General features: G+C 52.8%; 1 protein-coding gene across 21 annotated transcripts in view; it reads left to right on the top strand.

The window, feature by feature from the left end:
- Positions 1-20,220, top strand: part of NFASC (neurofascin) — a 188,093-nt gene that overhangs the window by 142,317 nt on the left and 25,556 nt on the right. For 12 of the 21 annotated variants that reach the window (XM_009238823.4, XM_054522210.2, XM_002809563.6 and 9 more), the window contains 13 exons: positions 486-629; positions 1,326-1,437; positions 1,804-1,970; positions 2,418-2,565; positions 3,824-3,948; positions 4,834-4,878; positions 6,142-6,243; positions 6,536-6,733; positions 7,544-7,614; positions 8,971-9,193; positions 14,579-14,701; positions 15,800-15,973; positions 18,444-18,458. In XM_009238823.4, the coding sequence (XP_009237098.3) occupies positions 486-629; positions 1,326-1,437; positions 1,804-1,970; positions 2,418-2,565; positions 3,824-3,948; positions 4,834-4,878; positions 6,142-6,243; positions 6,536-6,733; positions 7,544-7,614; positions 8,971-9,193; positions 14,579-14,701; positions 15,800-15,973; positions 18,444-18,458 (1,647 nt within the window). Of the gene's footprint in view, positions 1-485; positions 630-1,325; positions 1,438-1,803; positions 1,971-2,417; positions 2,566-3,823; positions 3,949-4,833; positions 4,879-6,141; positions 6,244-6,535; positions 6,734-7,543; positions 7,615-8,970; positions 9,194-11,202; positions 11,319-13,072; positions 13,278-14,578; positions 14,702-15,799; positions 15,974-18,443; positions 18,459-20,220 lie in introns of all 21 variants that reach the window. The other 9 variants (XM_054522217.2, XM_063725677.1, XM_063725703.1 and 6 more) reach the window with 5 other exon arrangements.

Raw genomic sequence — 20,220 nt, 5'->3', positions numbered from 1 at the left:
GATTAAAATAATAATAACAGTATGTGTTAGACCTTCTGTTCATCATTTTGTACATGCATAAAATCTCAGGTTATCTTCACAAAAACCCCATGAGGTGATCTGTTATTCCCATTCTGCAGACAAGGAAACTGAAGCTCACAGAAATTGAATGATGCTGGTAGGAAGTGATGTGGTTAGAACCAAAACTCCTTTCTGTTTCCAAAGCTAATGCTCTCAACCACAACTGCCCAGTGGGTATGTAGGTCGAACAGGAATTCATATTCCATACTCTAGGCTAGATTAGAAATAAACCCCACAGGTTCAGAGAAGGGCTCAAGGTCACACACAGCTCAGCAGTGGCGAGGCCAGAAACCCTGTCATCTGGCCCCCCACCTGGTGCTCCCAACAGCACCCCGCTTGTTCCTGGGAGCCCTGGCCAGAGCCCCAAGTGTCCTTCACCCTGCCCTCCCCATCTCTCATGAGGAGCGTCTCTTTCTTGTCTGTAGCGGCACCACCTAACCCAAACCGTGAGGTGGCCGGAGACACCATCATCTTCCGGGACACCCAGATCAGCAGCAGGGCCGTGTACCAGTGCAACACCTCCAACGAGCATGGCTACCTGCTGGCCAACGCCTTTGTCAGTGTGCTGGGTGAGTGTGCCCTTTGCAGCCTGTCTCCCCCTCCTCCCCACTACTGCGCAGTTGCCCTGGGGCTTGGTTATGTCATGGGGCACACTTTCTTCTCTGGGGATCAGCCAAGCTGGGTGAGGTAAGAGGATGGTGGATAGGGGAAACATGGAGACGGAAAAAAATTTGTAAGAGGGATGGAGGACTTAAAATTCACAAAGCTGGATGAGCAGACAGTTAATTCCAACAGAGCAGTCAATCTTAGTCTTCTCCCTCCCCTGATGAGATAGAGTGGGACTGTCCCATCTCCTTGGTGTATCCATGTTGACTTCCCCTGGGTTCGCAGCTGGATCTCGTGGTGGGAAATGGTTCTGAGTATATTTGCTGCACCCTCTGGGCAGGGAGAGGGTGGTGGGAGGGGTAGCTAGGAAATGCCTTAGGGCTGTGGTGGGGCAGCTACGGAACCTGCTGGATAATTTAGGGAGACCGTTTGCAAAAGCTGGATTTGGATGTAGGGTAGGTTGAGGGCAGAGGAAGCAATAAGCTTCTCCTTCCCCACCTAATCCTTAGGGGCTTCCTGAAGGAGGGAAGGTTGATAGGGGAAGGTGTCTCAGTGCTTGGGAAGCTGCTGTAAGCAGAAGGCATGCAGAGGTGAGACCGAGGGGGAAGAGATGGAAGAGTTAGACTCGGCACTCGAGATCGGTTCTCTGGGAATTTCAGATGTGCCGCCTCGGATGCTGTCGCCCCGGAACCAGCTCATTCGAGTGATTCTTTACAACCGGACGCGACTGGACTGCCCTTTCTTTGGGTCTCCCATCCCCACACTGAGATGGTAAGTTCCAGGAGATCAGGCCTTCCACAGCAGGGGTCACCTGTCTCATCTTCTCCTTCCCATCTGGCCCATAGTAGGTGTTCAGCAAGACCTGGGAATCTTAAAGGGTCAAAGCTGGGAGGAAGTTAGCAGATCATCTGGATCAACCTCCTCATTGTACAAAATGGGAAACCAAGACCTTGAGAGGGATGGAGGCTTGCCAGGGCCACCTGGTGGTTACAGGCAGACCCTCCGAGGCTCAGGGCTCCAGCCTCCTAGCATGGGGCTCCTTCCACAGCCCCCATGGTCTCTCTTGATTGGCTGCTGCCCCTGCCCTTGGGCTGGTCCTGTCTCAGGATGCTGTGTGTTCTGCTGCTCTGTTGTGAGGTTTAAGAATGGGCAAGGAAGCAACCTGGATGGTGGCAACTACCATGTTTATGAGAATGGCAGTCTGGAAATTAAGATGATCCGCAAAGAGGACCAAGGCATCTACACCTGTGTCGCCACCAACATCCTGGGCAAAGCTGAAAACCAAGTCCGCCTGGAGGTCAAAGGTAAAGGAGAGGGTTCGCCAGTGGGAGTTTGGAGAGGGACAAGGAGGCCATGCTAGCAGTTATCCACATACAATATTCACATTGAAAATGCACCACACCTATCTTTAACCTGGAGTGGGCTGCCCAGTGTGCACCTGTGGAGTCCTTTTAGGATCAGTGTGGTCCAAAGAGAATTAGGAAAGGAAACCTTCTGCTCACACCAACTCCCCACTACCAGCCCAGAAATTACATTATATATTCCTGAGCCAGATGGAGAGGATTTGGGGCATTACCTGCTTTGGGGATTACCCACCCAGAACTCTGCTCCATTCATACCATGGCATACTGTTTGTGCCCCGCTCCTTAGTTGGCCCAAGGCCTCGAGGGCAGACATATGCCATTTTGTGGCCGCATGGGGATGCTGGGCAGAGAACAGGCCAGTGGTGAGTGCTCTGGGCTTCTCCACAGACCCCACCAGGATCTACCGGATGCCTGAAGACCAGGTGGCCAAAAGGGGCACCACGGTGCAGCTGGAGTGTCGGGTGAAGCACGACCCCTCCCTGAAACTCACCGTCTCCTGGCTGAAGGATGACGAGCCGCTCTATATTGGAAACAGGTTTCTCTTCCCCCTTTCCCCTTCCTAGTGCTAGTTTGAGGCGCATTTTCTTTTCCCTTGCTGTTGGTGACACATGGAAGAACACAGGGACAGGGAACCCATGTCATGCATGTCACCAAGGAGCTTCTGCAGAGGGGCTGATGGCCTCGGCAACTCCCCTGCTTCAGGGGAGACCCCCCCCCCACCAACCCTGCACAACCTCCCTCTCTCCCACCAGCTCCCTGCTTCTCTCTCCTACACCTCCTCTCTCTCCCTCTTCTCAATCTCTTCACTTCTCCTCTCCCTGTCTCCCCTCACTTCGCCTCTTTTCCCTTTCATTTTAGCCCCTGTCTTCTCTTTTCCTCCTCCGCTGCATCCCAGGCTCCAGCCTTTCAGCCCTATTTGCAGTACCCCTAATCTTCAGCAGAGGGCAGGGTTGATCTGAGCCAGCTCTCAGCCCTGACTGAACCTGGCATGCTTTCACTACACCCACACCTGCCCCGCTCCTCAGATCCTAATTTCATTGGTGTAGGGTAGGACTTAGGACACTGGCAGTGTTTAAAAGTCCCCCTGGGGGTTACAGTGTGCATCAGGGTTGAGAACCGCTGTTCCGAGCCTCCCTTCCCAGGGCTTACTTTGCTTTACCTTCTTCCATCTCGAGGGAGCAAAGTTGTGCAGGGCCCTGCAGTTGGACATGGTACCAGCGGTTTCTAGCCATCATTTGACTTTTTGCAGAGGGTGTTCCCCTCTGCAAACCTTCTGGCACTCAGTGCTGACAGCTCTACAGCCCCATCCTGCTCTGCGGCCTCCCCTCTTTATAGGAGACAGTTCCTAGGAGCCTGGGGTCAGGCTGGCCTGAGCATAGGTGCAGAGGAGACAAGTCTGGGCTGAAGACAGACAAAGCTACAAGTATGAGAGGAGAAGGAATACCAACCTACCTTGGGGTCATGGGCCTCATGGTGCCCTAACCTGGGAGGGGTGCACAGCACAGTAAAGGCACAGAGGCAGGCACACGTACGGAATTCGAAGGTGGCAAACGTGCTTCACGGCCACTTGGGCTCTGCCCACTCTCTGTTCCCCTCCATCAAGTATGATGAATGCTCCAGGTGACTGTGAAGACCTCACCTCTGTCAAAGCATTGAGAGGGAGCCTCATATCCCCCAGAAGGAGCTTCCCTTGCCCTCCTGACTCGAGAGCCCCCTCTGGGGAGAAAGCAATGGGCAGCACTGAGCAGTCCCCTACCCACAGTTCTCCCAACCCTTCCTCGGTACCTTTGCAGGATGAAGAAGGAAGATGACTCCCTGACCATCTTTGGTGTGGCAGAGCGGGACCAGGGCAGTTACACGTGTGTTGCCAGCACCGAGCTAGACCAAGACCTGGCCAAGGCCTACCTCACCGTGCTAGGTAACTGCCACTGCCTACCCTGGCACTGACCAGCCCCACCCCCTCCCCAGCAGCCAGAGAAGCAGTGGCCCGGGACAGTTCCGAGGGCAGCGACTGCAGTCAAGTGGCCAGGTCAGGCGTGGTGATCTCTTCTTGCCTTGTGATGTCAGGGTTAGAGAGCTGCCAGTTTCAGAACAAGCTGTGCTGGACAGGTTACCTCCTGAGTGGAGTCATTAACTTCCCCATGTCTCAACTGAAAGGGGCCTGAGTGATACAGAGAAAATGAAGAGGGGTTTCTCGTTGTGATCATTTTACCTTTCTTACAGCTAACTCCACCACTAAGTCAATTAAAACAATCCATCCTTAAAGCAAGACTGAGTTTGTGTTTGTGCTTCCAATGACCTCCGCCAGCCTTCCTTTCCCTCCCGCCCCATTCCTGGGTTCTGGTGACGTTTCATCACGTGCTATGCACTAAGCAAGATGATGCCGTGTCTTCCTGTCCTGCACCCAGGCTGGACTGTAAATACTAAGCTAACCTAAACCAAGAGGAAGGAGGCCTCTCCCTTCCAGGGAAGCAAGTCCTCTGTCACCTCTGCCTCCCCGTGGGTGCCCTACTGCCACTAGCATTGGTGCAGTGGAGAGGCACAGTTGCAGGAAGGGTGGGCCCAGGCACGATAGTCACATTGGGATGGGAAGGAAACAGAGGTGCCGCCCCCAGCTGTGGAGGAAACACAAATGGCCTCTATAAGGGTAGGAGATTCCCCATGGAAGAACGGGGACAGCCCTGCCTAGAACACCTCAGCCCAGGGGCAGCTGTTTAAGCCTCGGCTGCCTACCCCCATCCTTCTAGAACACCTTTAACGCTGGATAACCTGCTAACCTGGATAACCCGTCTTACCTTTGCAGCTGATCAGGCCACTCCAACTAACCGTTTGGCTGCCCTGCCCAAAGGTAATTCCCACTAATCACAGTCCCCTGCCGGTGCCCTCTCTCAGCACCCAGGGTGTGGAGTCTGGGAGAAGGAAGCCGCTTTAGGAAAGGGTGACAGTGTGTAGGTTTGTGGGAAGCACTCCTGGCTACATGGGACCTCCTTTCAGTTGCCCACGTCCACCTCCCCAAGCCCAGGGCACGGCCCTATGCTGGGCTTCCTGCTCCTTACAGGGTGAGCTCGGAAGTTCTCGGCTGCTGTTTCACCCTATCCCTTGCCTCCATCCACACTCACCGCTCCCTCAGGGTGGCCAGTCCTCCCAGCAGTCTTTCAGGTCCTGTTTGCAGGGAATGCGAAAGCCTGCTCCCTTCACATCACCTGGAAACTCGTTGTTCAGCCTCCCTGCATCTACTGCTTTCTATCCATTTACAATCTACACACACATGTCACACACACGTGAACGTGGGCCTGTGGGACTCGCCTTCCAAGTCCTTCTAGTGACCATCTGAAAGATGGAAATACCTGGTTCAGGGAGTCAAGATGGAGAGAAAATCTTGCCTCCCCTACCACTCAGTAGCCGGGTGTCTTTATCCCAGGCCAGGATGGCACTTAGACCCACTAAAGCAGTCCCAGTGAGATTCACGCCCCAAAAAGGTGCTGCCCTCACCCCTGTTTGCAAGCCTGCCAGGCTCCTGTCCTGCTGTCCATCAATGAAATGCCTAGACCAAGTCTCCATCTCCTCCCTGGTCTGGTCCTCTCTCTTTGTTGCCCCCACTCCCCTAACCCATCTGCCATGTTCAGCAGGCCAAGCCCTCTCCTGGGCTCCCGTCTCCTCAGAGCCTTGGCACACAGAGTAGAGGACAATTAATGTGAGAAAATGGGACAGAATCCCACACTCCCTCTTCAGCCTTCCTAAGTGTTGTGAGCGTGGGTCTGATGACGGGTGGCATTCCTGAATGCTTGCACTCTCAGAAGATCCAAGACGGGATGGCGTTGGTCCCAGTTCTGTCTGCATAAGCCCCTTTATTTCCTTGTTCCACGCCCATTGATATTCTTTGGCGGGGGTCGGGGGGGGGCTGGGATTTCAGGAGTCTCCTCTTTGTTTTCCCTTGGGCCCCAGTGGGAAGGGAGTGGTCCCTGTGCTCACCCCTCGGGTCAGGCTGGGGTTGGATCCAGCTGGTAGCGAAGACCTAAGCCCATCAGGGAGCTGTCCAGGGCTAGGGCCGTCACAAGGGTGGACCCACTCTAACTCAGGAGCCCTGCGTGGTGTCTTCTTCTGTCACCAGGACGGCCAGACCGGCCCCGGGACCTGGAGCTGACCGACCTGGCCGAGAGGAGCGTGCGGCTGACCTGGATCCCTGGGGATGCTAACAACAGCCCCATCACAGGTAGCTCAGGGCCTTGCGCCCCAAAGCTGGAAAAGAGGGATGGCAACACCCTTAAACCGAAGGCCTTTCCTGGTTTCCAGCCCCACTTCTGCCTCGCTTGATGTGTGTCCTGGGCTAACCTCAGAATGTACAGAGGCCTTGGTGTCTCTTCCTGTGCCTTGGGAAGAATTCTCCCTGTGCCTTTGTGTGAGAGAGATTATAAAGATCAATGGAAGCCAAGAAGGAAGTGCTTTTAAAGAAGACCACTGCTAACTGAGCTCCCAAAACAGCTCTGTTTTCCTTGCCCACTCAGACTACGTCGTCCAGTTTGAAGAAGACCAGTTCCAACCTGGGGTCTGGCATGACCATTCCAAGTACCCCGGCAGCGTTAACTCAGCCGTCCTCCGGCTGTCCCCGTATGTCAACTACCAGTTCCGTGTCATTGCCATCAACGAGGTTGGGAGCAGCCACCCCAGCCTCCCGTCCGAGCGCTACCGAACCAGTGGAGCACGTGAGTACCCGAGGGCTGCCAGAGAAGGCTCCGGAACCCCACACCCCAAATTCACACTGAGATCCCCCCATTCCCAGCCATGTGAACTTAGGTTACTTAACTTCTCCACGGCCCGGCCTCATCTGTGAAGCAGAGAGTAATAGTAACACCTACATCACAGAGCTGTTGTGAACATTTGAGAATGTGTGTCAGGTACTTACTATGATGCCTGGCATGTAGTAAGCACATGATAAATGCTAACTTCCATTTTTATTATTAGTAATTCTGGATTATCTGCTTTAAAGGGGAGAGCTGTGGCAAAGAGATACAGCAGAAATACATAATTCAGTGTGAGAAATATATAAATTGGTATTACATCAGATTTCTTTTCCTAACACTCTTGGGTAATATTTGGATTTCTGAAATCACACCAGCTCATAGAGAGTAGAGATGCTGCCCCCCAAAAATGTTAAATGCCAGGGATAAGCCAGTCTGGCATGAAACATATTTAGTGGATAATCCACAAAGGAGCTAGTCCACATTGAGTTGGCTTACTGACCACCGACAGTGTGGAAAGCCTTATGATAAATGCTGTCTGGTAAAGGATTAAAATTCAGAAGAAATTAGCCCTGCTCTGGGAGTTTAAATCTCAGGTCAAAAGGCACATCATGCACAGAGTAAGTTCATTTACACACCAGACCCAACGTGTACATAGATGCTGAGGAAAGACAGAGCCCAGAACAGACCCATCAGGTAGGACAGAGGAAGGTTCCTTACCTTGCCCTGGAAAGGCACAAATTAGACTTGAACCTGTGTCTGTTTGGGTTCCAGCCCCCGAGTCCAATCCTGGTGACGTGAAGGGAGAGGGGACCAGAAAGAACAACATGGAGATCACGTGGACGGTAAGAGGCCCTCCCAGCCCCGATGGAGCAGCTCACCTTGCCACATGCACCGGGAGCCCCTCTCCCTTGATGCCCCGAAACTATGAGGCCACGATGTGGTTCAGACTCTCTGGCTGGTCTTGGTGGCCATTCTTCTTTGAGAAACCAAGCTCCTCTCTGAGTTGGGCATCCAGAAACCAAACGGGACAAATGTCTAAGCGTAAGATTTCAGAGAGGAGACGGGAGCAGAGGGGACCAGGGTCCACCGACTGCCAGTCTAGCAGAACGCGTAGAGGAGGCAGCAAAATCAAGCAGACTTCTCTTGAAGGAGGAGGGACTGGGGTTAGACTTTAGAAAAAATGTAAGCACAACACCAAACCAAGTTCTGGTGTGTTCTACAGCCCTTTCACTGGAGATTTGTGGGAGCTGGGGAGAGACCAACATCTGAGATGTGTCCAGTACAGGCTTTCTCTTGGTCAGAGAATGGACTAGGTCATTCCAAAGACTCCCTCTGGTCTTAGAAAATCCCATCTTCATGCTGGCTCACTGACTACATTTTCCAAACCCAAATTGGAGTATGTGGTCTCAAAATGACTTTTTTCCCAAACCACTTCCCAGTCTGAGAATGCAGACGCAGCCACTGAAATATTAACATTTCTGAGCTTCTGCCACGAGTAATGGAAACTGGGAGATGCAGTGTTTGAGATCATGACCTTCCCTGTCTTTCTGAAGGCTGCTCCCACAGCAGCCTTGGCCAAACAGGGCAACAGCAGCTGGGCTGAGCCCAGATTCAGGACCCTGGTCTGTGGCTCTGTATAGCAGGTTCCCAGAGGACTGATTCCTGGGCCAGGCCCTTAGAAAATAAAGAGCAGAATCACGCCCATGTTTAAAGAACTCTGACCTCTTGGGAAGGACAGGACAGACACATACAAATTCGGTAGAACTAAAGTCCATTCTGGAATTTTGAGTTCATTAGCAGGAGCCATGCTGTGGTTAACCACAACTCATTTCTTCTGACTTTGGAGAAGTTTACCTTTTGTCTATATTTTGCTTTATTGTTGCTCCTGTCACAGGAAGGAGTTTTGTTGAAAATAAAACTTTTGCACCTGCAAATGTGGGTGGCTTTCAGAGTCAGAGTAACTGGGTCTCAGGCGAAGCCTCTGTCACAGAAAATCTGCATGCTGCTGGGTTCACAGGACCTTGGGCTTTTGGGGGACTCACTGGGGTGGGGGATGTGGCCTTCCCTACCCTGCAAGGGGACAGGCCAGTGTTGGGCACATCTGGAAGGGATGCCTGGCACAGCAAGAGAGGGCAAGCTGTGGGTGGATCTGGGCCCCTCTCTGGCAGCCTCCCCAGCCTGTCTGTCCCTCTGCCCAGCCCATGAATGCCACCTCGGCCTTTGGCCCCAACCTGCGCTACATTGTCAAGTGGAGGCGGAGAGAGACTCGAGAGGCCTGGAACAACGTCACGGTGTGGGGCTCTCGCTACGTGGTGGGGCAGACCCCGGTCTACGTGCCCTATGAGATCCGAGTCCAGGCTGAAAATGACTTCGGGAAGGGCCCTGAGCCAGAGTCCGTCATCGGTTACTCCGGAGAAGATTGTGAGTAGTCTCCTCCCCGTCTCCCCACCAGGACCCTTGTGGCTAGGTCTCACGAGGCCACGCACACAGGCCAGGAACCTTGGGGTGGGTATGGGAGGACAGCCAGTTCCCAGGAAGGAAAAACGTCCTGTAGTGACCTAGAGCAGACAGGCACCCAGTAATGTCTGGAGTGGAAATATCATCATCCGAACGTAGTTGGAATTACTGAATGTCATCACCTAGTCCAGAACTCTCATTTCACAGATGTGAAAACTGAGGCCCAAAAAGGGAAAACCCTTGGCAGTGTTCCATAGTCATCAATGTCAGTCTTGAGAACAGAGCCCAGGTCTTCCGATCCCCTGGCAGTCTGCCTTACTGCTAAGCCATGCTAGCACCAAGAAAAAACATCAGGACTACCCATCCTAAAGAGCTATAATCAGACACCTCCATAGGAAGCAGGGCAGCAGGCCAGAGATTCCCCTGGGGAAGCCTTGAGGGATCAGGAGGCCTCCTCAGCACCAGACAGGAGCACCCCAGACCAGCCCCTCCTGGTGCTCCTGCTGCGGTTCCCAGCCCTGGGAACTGAGCACAGAAAGAGAAGGTCTTTGGTGGCTGGCCCCTGGTAAAACAACAAGATTCTGGTCATATACATGGACATATATGCCTGGCTTCCCAGACGGTGGTGGCCTCTCTGTCCCCAGCACATCAATCCTGTGGGCTGCTAAACAAAGCAGGGGTGTCTGGGAGTCCCCTCCTGGTTGAGGGCCTTTGTGCCCTGTTGGGTCTGGGTCTGATCGAAGAAGAGATCATGTAGGTGGATGGAGTGGGCAGAAGGAAGGGAGGAGGGACAGTCTTGAGTGGGGGGAACTTAGAAGGAGCAGTCAAGAGTAGGGCCAGTGGCGCTCCTAACAGTGAGATGGAGGAAGGGAGGGCTGGGTCCTGGGCCCCACTTTCCCAGAGGTGATTATGGATTGGACTCACAAGGGAGATAAGCAGAGAGGGTCAGTGGGTCCTCTGTCCATCCCACTCCTCACCTCCATGGTGGCGGGCACTTCAGACAGGAGCCCGATGGGACTACTAGATGGTAAGTGCAGAAAGGGTGGCATCTGGTCATGGGTTTTATGGACTAGCCCACAGTTTCCGTTGCATGCTTCTACCCTGCGGCCCATGCCCTGATGGATTAGAAGGGACGAGGCAGAGCTGCTTTTGCAGCAGAGTGGAGAAAACAGGGACGAGAATCAGTTATGGGGGAGGGAGGGGCCTTCCCTTTCCAGGTAGTCGCAGGGTCCGAATCACTTCCTGAACTAGATTAGGGCATCTTCAACCTGTGGGTAATGTTTTCTGCCAGGAAACAGATGCACTCTCAAAAGTAACTATTTATAACGTGTGGACAGAGTTGGAGGGAAAACGGCAAGATATGTAATCCACCTTAAAGGCTGGCAGCAGCAGGAAGTCATTATACCACTCTGAGCCTCCATGGACGGGGATAGATGAGTCCACAGCCAGCAAGGACTGCCCTCAGGAGCCGTGGCCTTAGGTAGAAGAGTACAAGGCTGTCAACCTGTAGCCCAGCAAAGAGGAACCCAGGGGAATTGATACCCACCCTTCCTCTCCTCCTGCCCTGGGGCCTCCTGTTGGCACCTGCTATTGGTTAAACCCATCTGGAAGCCTGAGAACAAGGGAGCTCCGCTGATAAGGTCCAGCGAGGGCAGCCCCCCAGGACACAGAGCAGGGTGAGGAAGGGTGGAGGACGAAACGAAGGGGCAGATGGAAACTACCCAGCACAGGAGGGGGCAAATGACTGCCCTCTAAACATGTAGGCAGAGTCCCTTCCACTTGGACTGCCACCCTTTTGTCCTGAGCCTTCCCCACCACTTTTTCAAGTACTGTCTGATGGAGGAGACATGGCCTCTGCCCTCATGGAATGCCCAGTGTTGAGTGGAATGCAGGTATAGGCCAGCAGAGAACAAGTCAGAAGCAACCCTAGAGTCCTGCCTGCATAACCAGCTCTCTGTCCCGACACATTGCAGATCCCAGGGCTGCGCCCACTGAAGTTAAAGTCCGAGTCATGAACAGCACAGCCATCAGCCTTCAGTGGAACCGCGTCTACTCCGACACGGTCCAGGGCCAGCTCAGAGAGTACCGAGTGAGGAAGCCAGCTCCGGACTCACCTAACCACCCAGCTCACTAACCAGGGCCAGGGGTAGCAAATGCGGGGCATAAGATATTTGAAAGAAATCCTAGGGATGTTTATTGAATCCAGGGTTGACTCAAGAAGATAATGTCTAGGGTTAGATGTTCAAAAATATACCCAGAAAAAAAAATTCTATATATATATATATATATATATATATGTATGTATGTGTGTGTGTGTATATATATATATATATATGTGTATATATACACTCAGATGTGTCCAGCAGATATGCTGAGAGATTGTGCTCAGCAGAAAATCACATGAAAGGTAGTGGGTTTGGGTTGGTGTTGCATAGCACATTGCGTTTGGAATACATGCGTGAGTGGGCACACATGTATCTTCAGAGCAGTGTTGAGGCACCGCTGAGCTACTCCCCTCCCCTCTCCCAATAGCCCCTACTGGGCTCCTTATCTCCTAAGCCACAACTAACAGGCAAAGCCACTGAAAGCGTGCAAATGCCCTCCCTGTTGTCACAGCCAACTCCAGATAACCCAGTATATGGACTGTCAAGGCCCTTGGCTTCTCTTGGTCCTCCCTGCCTGAGAGCAGTTTCTGCTCAATCGTCCATCCTCTTCAAAAGGGTGAGCTCAGATGTGAAGAAGAGAGAGGGCGCCCAGGGTATACACGGCACTCCCTTCTGAGTAGCGCTAATTAAAAGTTGGCTGGAAAGTGAGGGAGGCAGTAACTGTGATTAATGCAGGTTCTGTGGCCTCCGGGGTCATCAAGAGTTGGCTGATGGACAGTTGGAGGCAGAGCAAGAGAGGCTAGTCTCTTCCCGGGAAATGAATTTGGCCAGTAGGGGAAAGAAGGCAACGTGATGTGTACACTTGAATGAGCTCTTCCCCACAGTTGACTTGCACCCTTAACCTACTTGCTTAGAGATTTTTCTGGCTAAAGCTTCCCCATGGGTCCCTCTCTAAGTCTGGACTCCTTCCTACCTTGCCACGGGCAGCCTGGGAGACACTGGCGTGGCCACCTGACCTGTGGCTTCTTACCCACTGCTAATTAGAGACCTCATGTTGCCCAAACTCATTCCACCGTCCCTCCAACACCACCATCTTCCATAGCTGTCCCTTCCCATCCAAGCTCTGCTACCATGCAGCCTGGCATCCCACTGACTTGGACATGTGACTGTCTCATCCCTAAAGGTCTTCCAACAATATGAAAAGAAATCATTTTACTTCAAAGGATTAAATCAACCCTTTCTCATATTCAGACTTCCGGGGGTAACTTGCTACCTTTCAACTGCTGCCTGCCATCAATCTAAACCATACTAATCCAATTCAAGGTGATGTGGTCTTTGAGCACAGAGTGGAGCTTTCCATGCCTGGACCCTTGGCTCACTATTTTTGGTTCTGGCACGGACTCCCTGAGCAACCTGGTACCCACCTTGGAAATCAGTCTCATGATGGAGCAGCTCAGATGTAAGTTTGGCCAACTTGCTCATTCCCCAAAGACGTGGCATGGATCCGAAAGTAATTGGAACCAAAACCCTTATTTCTTGTTTAATATAAATTCATGTTCAGGAGTGGCTAATGAGTGGGGATTAAAAGGCTGCTTCCTCAGCCTGGATAGGACTGATGAGGTCATTTGGGACTTGGAGGCTGTAGCAAGCAAAGGAAAGACCGGTCACTACCACCACCACTAACAACTAACCCGGCCCTGCCTGCCTGACCCCTCACCAGCCTGCCTCTGTCCCGAAGGCCTACTACTGGAGGGAGAGCAGCTTGCTGAAGAACCTGTGGGTGTCTCAGAAGAGACAGCAAGCCAGCTTCCCTGGTGACCGCCTCCGTGGCGTGGTGTCCCGCCTCTTCCCCTACAGTAACTACAAGCTGGAGATGGTTGTGGTCAATGGGAGAGGTGATGGGCCTCGCAGTGAGACCAAGGAGTTCACCACCCCGGAAGGAGGTAGGTCTGGCCTGCAGCTCTTCGGGGTGGGGCAGGAGAAGGGTGGCACACACCTCGGGCCTGGAGAAACTCCAGCGTGGCTCGGCATGGATGGCACAAGGCAACTTCTGCGAGGCCTCCAGGAGCGGATGACCTGCAAGCTGAGCCGGTACAGCCATTCCCAGAGCACCATCGCCAAGGTGACCTGCCCTGCCAGGAGGTTGTATCTCAAGAGAAGACCTGTGAGGTCTGCTGACATAATTCCAGACGGGTTATGCAGACTGATCCCCGAGGGCACGGCGGGCGCCTGGGCCGCCCCACCACCTTCCAAGGCAGAAGGCAGCATGTCCATCCTGACTGCCTGGAACCATCTGATTTGTTTGCCAGCACCCAACACCTTCACGGTTCTCCCCCCACGTTCTCAAGAAGTCGTCACTGAAATAGTCGGCCTGTGTGTGTGGTGTCTCTGCAGAGGAATATCCAAGTATAGCCCTGCCTTCTGCAGGCCTGTGGTTTCACATGGCCCTGGGGTCAAAACCCCTATTTTTTGTTTCACATAAATTCAAGTTCATGAATTAACAGATGACTGCAGAGTTCCTGGTTCATCTCCTTGTTCTTGCCAGTCTTCTTTTATCTGCTTTGCATCTGTTTCGTCCTCCTCCGTTTCTCCTCCCTCCCTCTTTAATTGTTATTTTCCCCATTTTTCCTCTTCTCTTCCTCCTGTCCTCTGTTCTTCCCTCTTGTTCTCTTTATCCCTGTCTTTCCCTCCCCCTGGTTTGGTTTGCATCATTGGCCTCTCCCCAACATTCCTGCCCTCCCACCTCTTCCGGATGTTCCACCCTGGCTTTCTGTCTCCTTACCCCTGAATCCAACATTCTCAGCTCAGAAGCCTGGGCCTGCTGCCTGGACCCAGTGATGAGAATCCTTGTCTGAGGATAGGGAACTGCAGCCTCTGTACAAAACAGCTGTAAGTGGTTCTCTACCTAGGAATGGCTCTGCCCAATTTAGAGGTATCTTTGCAGAATCAGAGCCTAACGTGCTGAATCCAGGGTAGTTGCTAGAAGAAAACCTGATTTACTTCTTCCTCTCTTAAATAGCAAAGTCTGAGCTATGTTTGTCCTCAGACCTGGAGGAAATGGCATCCTGGATGGGGCAATGGGCTCCGGTCATCTCACGGTTCTCCCAGGCTTCAGTTTAGCAGTGTCCAGCATGGGGGTTGTCCAGAGGTCAATGCCTTCATACTTGTGCTTTGTTTTTTGTGTTTTCCTCATCCTCCCTGCCCCCTCCCCCTCATCTCCCCTGCTCTCTCCTCCTTCCCCAAGTACCCAGTGCCCCCAGGCGTTTCCGCGTCCGGCAGCCCAACCTGGAGACAATCAACCTGGAGTGGGATCATCCAGAGCATCCAAATGGGATCATGATTGGATACACTCTCAAATACGTGGCCTGTATGTTCTGCCCTTCCCTTTCTCTTAGATAATCTGGGAACCAGAAACCCCATTCTCACCACTTTTCCTAAGGACTCAAGGTAGAAAGCCTGTGGGTGCAGATGGCATTGTGGAGGGATGGAGGGGCCAACGAAACAGTTCCCAATAGGATTAGGGGAGGCAGATGGGACTCAATCCCTGCTCTCCTTACATAGTTCTGCCTGCAGGGAGCTTCTAGTCTCACTGATGAGACAAAGCGAACTCCAGTCTAATGAGGGAGACAGCCATGCCTTTAGGGATCTTTTGTAGTCTCCAACACGTACAGAGTCTAGAAGAGAGAGTTCCTCAGGTTCTGGAGCTTCCACCTGATGGGGTAGATAGTATACTCACAGGAGTCCACAGACAGTCAGGACACCCCTTGACAAGATGTCATTTATGATAAGGCAGCTGCATGTAGAGCTGCCCAGTGACTGTGGGGTGACCCGAATCAGGAGCCTGGGTTGGAAAGACCCCACCTCATGAGCTCATCATCACCATGCAGGGACAGGAGTGCCATTACATTTGAAACACTTTAGGGCTTCAAAAGTAGGTAACATATACCTTGTTAGGAAACTCAAAGAGCCAAATGTTGTGTTGTTAGCAATTTTAATAGCCAACTGTGTGCTTGTATGCTGTTCTGAATTGATCTCTGGACCAGACCCTTTCACCCTCTGAGGTCCATTGAATAGGCATTTTACAAAGGAGGCATTAAGAATCAAAAGGCCTAGTGGCGTTGTCCTAGTTCTGTTTGAAAGGAAGAAAGAAAGTGAAGAGTTTTGTCCTTGTTGAAAGGGCTTAAGAATTTAAACGGAATCTTTCTGAATCAGCCACATAACTCTGCAGTGAGTTAGAGACAACAGGATCAGTGAAGAAGGATTAACCCTGGGTATAATCAAAGAGCCCGGAGGGAGTTCTTACCCAGTGCTCTGCCTTTGAACCAAGCCTTTAAGATCACCAGGCAGGTGCCATCATTTCCCTTTCCGGCAAAGTCAGGAAGGTGTTTTCCCTCCAGCTTGCAGATTATATAACCCATCAATAACTGTTGCTAAAGTTTAATTCCACTTACCTCTCTCTCCCCAGTTAACGGGACCAAAGTAGGAAAGCAGATAGTGGAAAACTTCTCTCCCAATCAGACCAAGTTCACAGTGCAAAGAACGGACCCTGTGTCACGCTACCGCTTTACCCTTAGCGCCAGGACACAGGTGGGCTCTGGGGAAGCCGTCACAGAGGAGTCACCAGCACCCCCGAATGAAGGTAGGTGCATGGCGGCAGCCCCTGGGGTAAAAGGTCCCAGCTAATTCAGAGGCCTAGAGAAACACTGAGATCTGTAGCTGGCTGCCTGGGATGGAGAGGAAATGAGACTTGCAAGTCCTCAAGCCCTCGGTAGGTGAGAACCCATCTTACATGTGAGAGGTAGGTGCTGGCATTGTATCTGGAGCTCAGCTCTCCTTGGACCACTGTGGTCACACCTGGGTCCCCACTTGCCCTGACTTGCTCAGTCACTTGACATCTATCATCTTTCCTTCTTGTAGAGGAATAAGGAAGAGATCATGAGTTGAGAAATGAGAGAAATCATAATGAATCCAAAGAACAGTGAGTGTTCACCTCTTGAGGGAGGCAGGAATATGATTGTGAGTGCCCCCATGAGTGCTCTGGGGACAACCTTCTTTCTTCGAAGGCACATGGGTTCAAGGAGGTAGGGGAAACCGTCATGATGACGCTGCTTACTGGCATCATGAGTAAAGCAGAGAATGTGGTCCTTCCTTGCAGCCTGAATTGGATGTGTTGTCAGGCTGCAGAGAGGAGGAGGAGTTAGGAAACAGCCATTTGCCAAGCCAGCTTCACAAAGAGCAAATGAGTTCATCTCCTGGGTCCAGGAGTCATCTGGCAGCATTTCAACCCCACCAGAGCTGCACCTGCCTGAGGACTCCACTAGAGGGGGCTCCAGGCTCACCGGCACACACGCTGGCGGTGGGGGAATGTGCAGTCTGGGACCTCTCAAGGAGGCAAGGCTGCAAAAGCCTCAATACTGGCACACCCCCTGGGAAAGGCTGGGGACCCCCGTGTGTCTCCAGAGAGACAACGGTCTATTCAACAGCCATTTCTTTAGTACCCACACTGTGAGGTGCCAGACATTGCCACACACAAGGGATATACAAAGGTAATAAGCAGCTCACACCATCTAGAGGGGGAGCCATCTATAAGAATATCTAATTGCATGTCTAAATGAGGGCGCGCAGTGGCTGGGCAGAGGAGGGAATTCAGTCTTCATGGGAAGACTCCAGAGAAGAGGTGATGTGAGTGGGCACCCTGGAAGCTGACAAGTCATCGTGTCTGGTGCTTTCCACAGAAGGGTCAGGTCCCGCGGCCTGGCCCAGGCCCAGATGGGGTCTCCTGAATACCACCCCTACTCGCATTCCAGGAGAGCATCAGTGCTGCCTTCTCTGGGGCTACCAGGCCTGCTGCGTCACCCTGGGATCCCAGGCAGCTTCACAAGTTGCCCATATCCTTCCCCAGCCCACCACTCTAGCCAGCAGACCAGTGCTGAGGCGGGAGAAGAGGGGCCAGGCAGAAGCAGAGAAAGGCTGACAGCCCACTCGGCATCCCTCTCTGGTATCAGAAACCAGGAGTGAGTCACACAACCAGCTCTCCCTCCTGCTGTGCTCTTCTGCACTCTCCCAAGCCCCTGCGCACTCGGGAAGTTTATTAGGGCAGGGGGACTTAGGTTAGTGACTGATATGTGTCTGTTACCAAAGGCCAGGCCAGACCATGATGCACTTTCTTGATTACTCAATTCTGCAAGTAGATAGATAAAGAGAGCCCCTTCTTCCCTCCCTATGTGCACCCCAATACAGAACATCAGATAAACAAAGCCCTATTGTCCAGCCCCAGTAACCACCACAGAGAATGTTCTGCAGCCTCAGGGGACAAGAGGACAAATAGAGGCTTTTTTCTTAACTTAAGGCTTTGCAGAAAATTCAAGAATTTCACTTAGGGCTCTCAATCCAAAAAAAAAGAAAAAGAAAAAAGAAAGGGCTCTCAGTCCAAACTTGGGTTTCTAACTTCATAAAGTCCAACTGGAGGGGAAGAACTGGAGTGACGGAATACCAGGAGAGGGGCTCCAGGCTCCATCCTTCAAAGTTCCCGCCTTCCAAGGTTGCGATGGTGTGGAGCGGGTGCAGCTGAACACGCTCCCTCTTTCCTATCCATCCCACTATTCAGCATCTTCCCCCAAAGACAGGAACCATCCTTTTGACTGGAGTTGGTGTCCTCCCACACCACCTACTCCTTATCCCCTCAATTCCTGGCATCATGGAGGGTCACCCAGCCTGCTCAAAGGTCATGCCAACCTAGCCAGAGCAGGACATGCTATTGAGGACAGAGCTGGGAACATAATGCTCTGAGTGGACCGTCGCTGCAGCCACCTCCTAGATGTCCAGTCCTTGAATCGAGGTAGAAACAGTGTGTTAGAAAGGTCTCCAAGGCCCAGGTGGAAAGGTTTCTGTAGGAACATGCCTGACTCAGGTGGAGTTGACCGTGAACCCTGAATGCCAGTTGGCATCCTCAGGCCAGCAGCCAGCACCTGGCCACGCCGTCTGCATAAGGTTTTGGCTGGAACCTTCTCTGCTTTGCTTGTCCTGTGGTCTCACTTGTGCTCTGTTTTCTCTTCCCTTTTCCATCCTTTCTCCCTCTGTCTGGCCATCTTGGGCGCTGTGTTCTGAAGCTACTCCAACCGCAGGTACCGTACCAGCCGCGGAGGTAATGAGGCATGGCATGGGGCAGCACAGGCGGAGCCCAGCCCAGCCAGGGCAGACAAGGAGGGAGAGGCTCAGGCTGAAAGCATGCTCCAGACTCACCCTTTCAGTGGTTGGGAAGCCAGACTGTCAAGAGGGATGTGTGTGGAGGATGGGACCAGAGGAGAGCAAGCCCACTTTCCCCCCTTCCCAAACTATTTGCCCCCTGCTGAGAAGGAGAATGGCTCAGCAGGGGTTCCACACACACCGGCCCTGACCTGCTCTCTGGAGCTGCAGTTTGATTCTGACACTGAGTAGATTACTTCCCTTTAACCACCTGAGCCCTTGCCTGTGCTTGACAGCTCAGAGCAGTGTCCCCAGCTGTGGCCCTAGAAGGCGCGCTGCAGCAGGAGCAGGGACAGCTGGCTCCTGGTGGGGCTGCCATCTCCTGAAAGGGTGAGCGCGCTGTGCATGCCGGCTTCGCATGCTGCATGGGGGCCCGGCACCGGCTCTGCCAGCCACCACGGGCTCTGCCAGCCACCACGGGCTCTGCTCAGTGAGAACAAGCAAGCATGTCCATGGATAGGGCCAGGTGCTCCAGTTCCTGGAGTCTCAGCAGGCACCGTGGGCTGATTATCTCCTCACCCTTCAGAAACCCAGCTTTTCCAAGTCTTTATGGTTAAGAACAGTCTCCACTCTCGGGGTGTGGGAGGTAGATCTACAGTGGACTGAGGTGCTGGGCAGCTCTGGGCTTAGGACCTGCTAATCAAGTTACTCCTCTCCAGTCCTCATGTCATGGGTTTGAGGGTCATCAAAGGGCTCTTCATCACAGTCGGCCTGTCCCCAGGCTGGAGAAACAAGGCAGGGGACGCCAGGGTTCCTTTCCAGGCCCTCCTCTGAGCCTGAATTACATCAGATGGGAAATGAGAACAGGATTCACCCTGGCAGAGCAAAGGCTACAAGCAAGTGCTCACCAGAGCCTCCTTACATGCCAGGCAGTGGAGGGAGGGCTGAGGACCAGGCCAGGAATCTGAGGGTTGGCTTATGAAGGGGATGCCACCTTGCCCAATTCGATTTCCTCCTCGCCTTTGCTTATTCATCCCCACCCCCATCCTAGGTTGATTCTATTTCTGTTGCACACCCTGCTTCCTTCAGTTTGTGTATGTTTTGCAAGCAGATCTGTGGATTGGTGAGCTGCCATCATCCTTCCCTCTCTCCCTCAGTCCTCAACATTCACCCACCACCCCAGTGCCTCCCCACAAGGTCTGAACACCCCTGTGAAGATGTGAGGCAGAGAGGTGATCCCAAGCCTGGGGAACAGGGTGAGAGCCATCCTTGCCACACTGGGGGCCTCTCTAACTTCCTGCTTGAAGTTTACATAAGTCTCTCCCATGACGAAGAGGAAACGCAGGGAGGGCACTAGGCGAATCAGCTGCAAGCTCAATGGGGAAGCAGCTCCCCGTCCACCTCCCCTGTTCTGGCACCCTGGGACCCAAGGCAGGTGGGCCTGGTGGCAGGCAGTCCGTCTTGTTCAGTGGGCATCTGTGCTGGCCTGTGCTGTCCCTCTACTGAGTGGGTGAGAGGTATCTTTGCAATCACCCCACTTCCTACTTCCCATTTAGAAAAGATCTACACTCATGCAGCATGAGATCACGGTCTCAATCAAATGTTTCCTGGGCTCCGGCTTCCACGTGACATGGCAGTGGAGGCAGATTGCACTTTTTTGGAAATGAGATGTGCTGATAACATCAGCTGTTCTCAGCTTTA

The sequence above is a fragment of the Pongo abelii genome, chromosome 1 (assembly GCF_028885655.2).
Source record: "Pongo abelii isolate AG06213 chromosome 1, NHGRI_mPonAbe1-v2.0_pri, whole genome shotgun sequence".
Lineage (NCBI taxonomy): Eukaryota > Metazoa > Chordata > Mammalia > Primates > Hominidae > Pongo > Pongo abelii.
The sequence above is the reverse complement of the archived record's forward strand: the minus strand, read 5'-3'. Positions and strand labels throughout refer to the sequence as shown.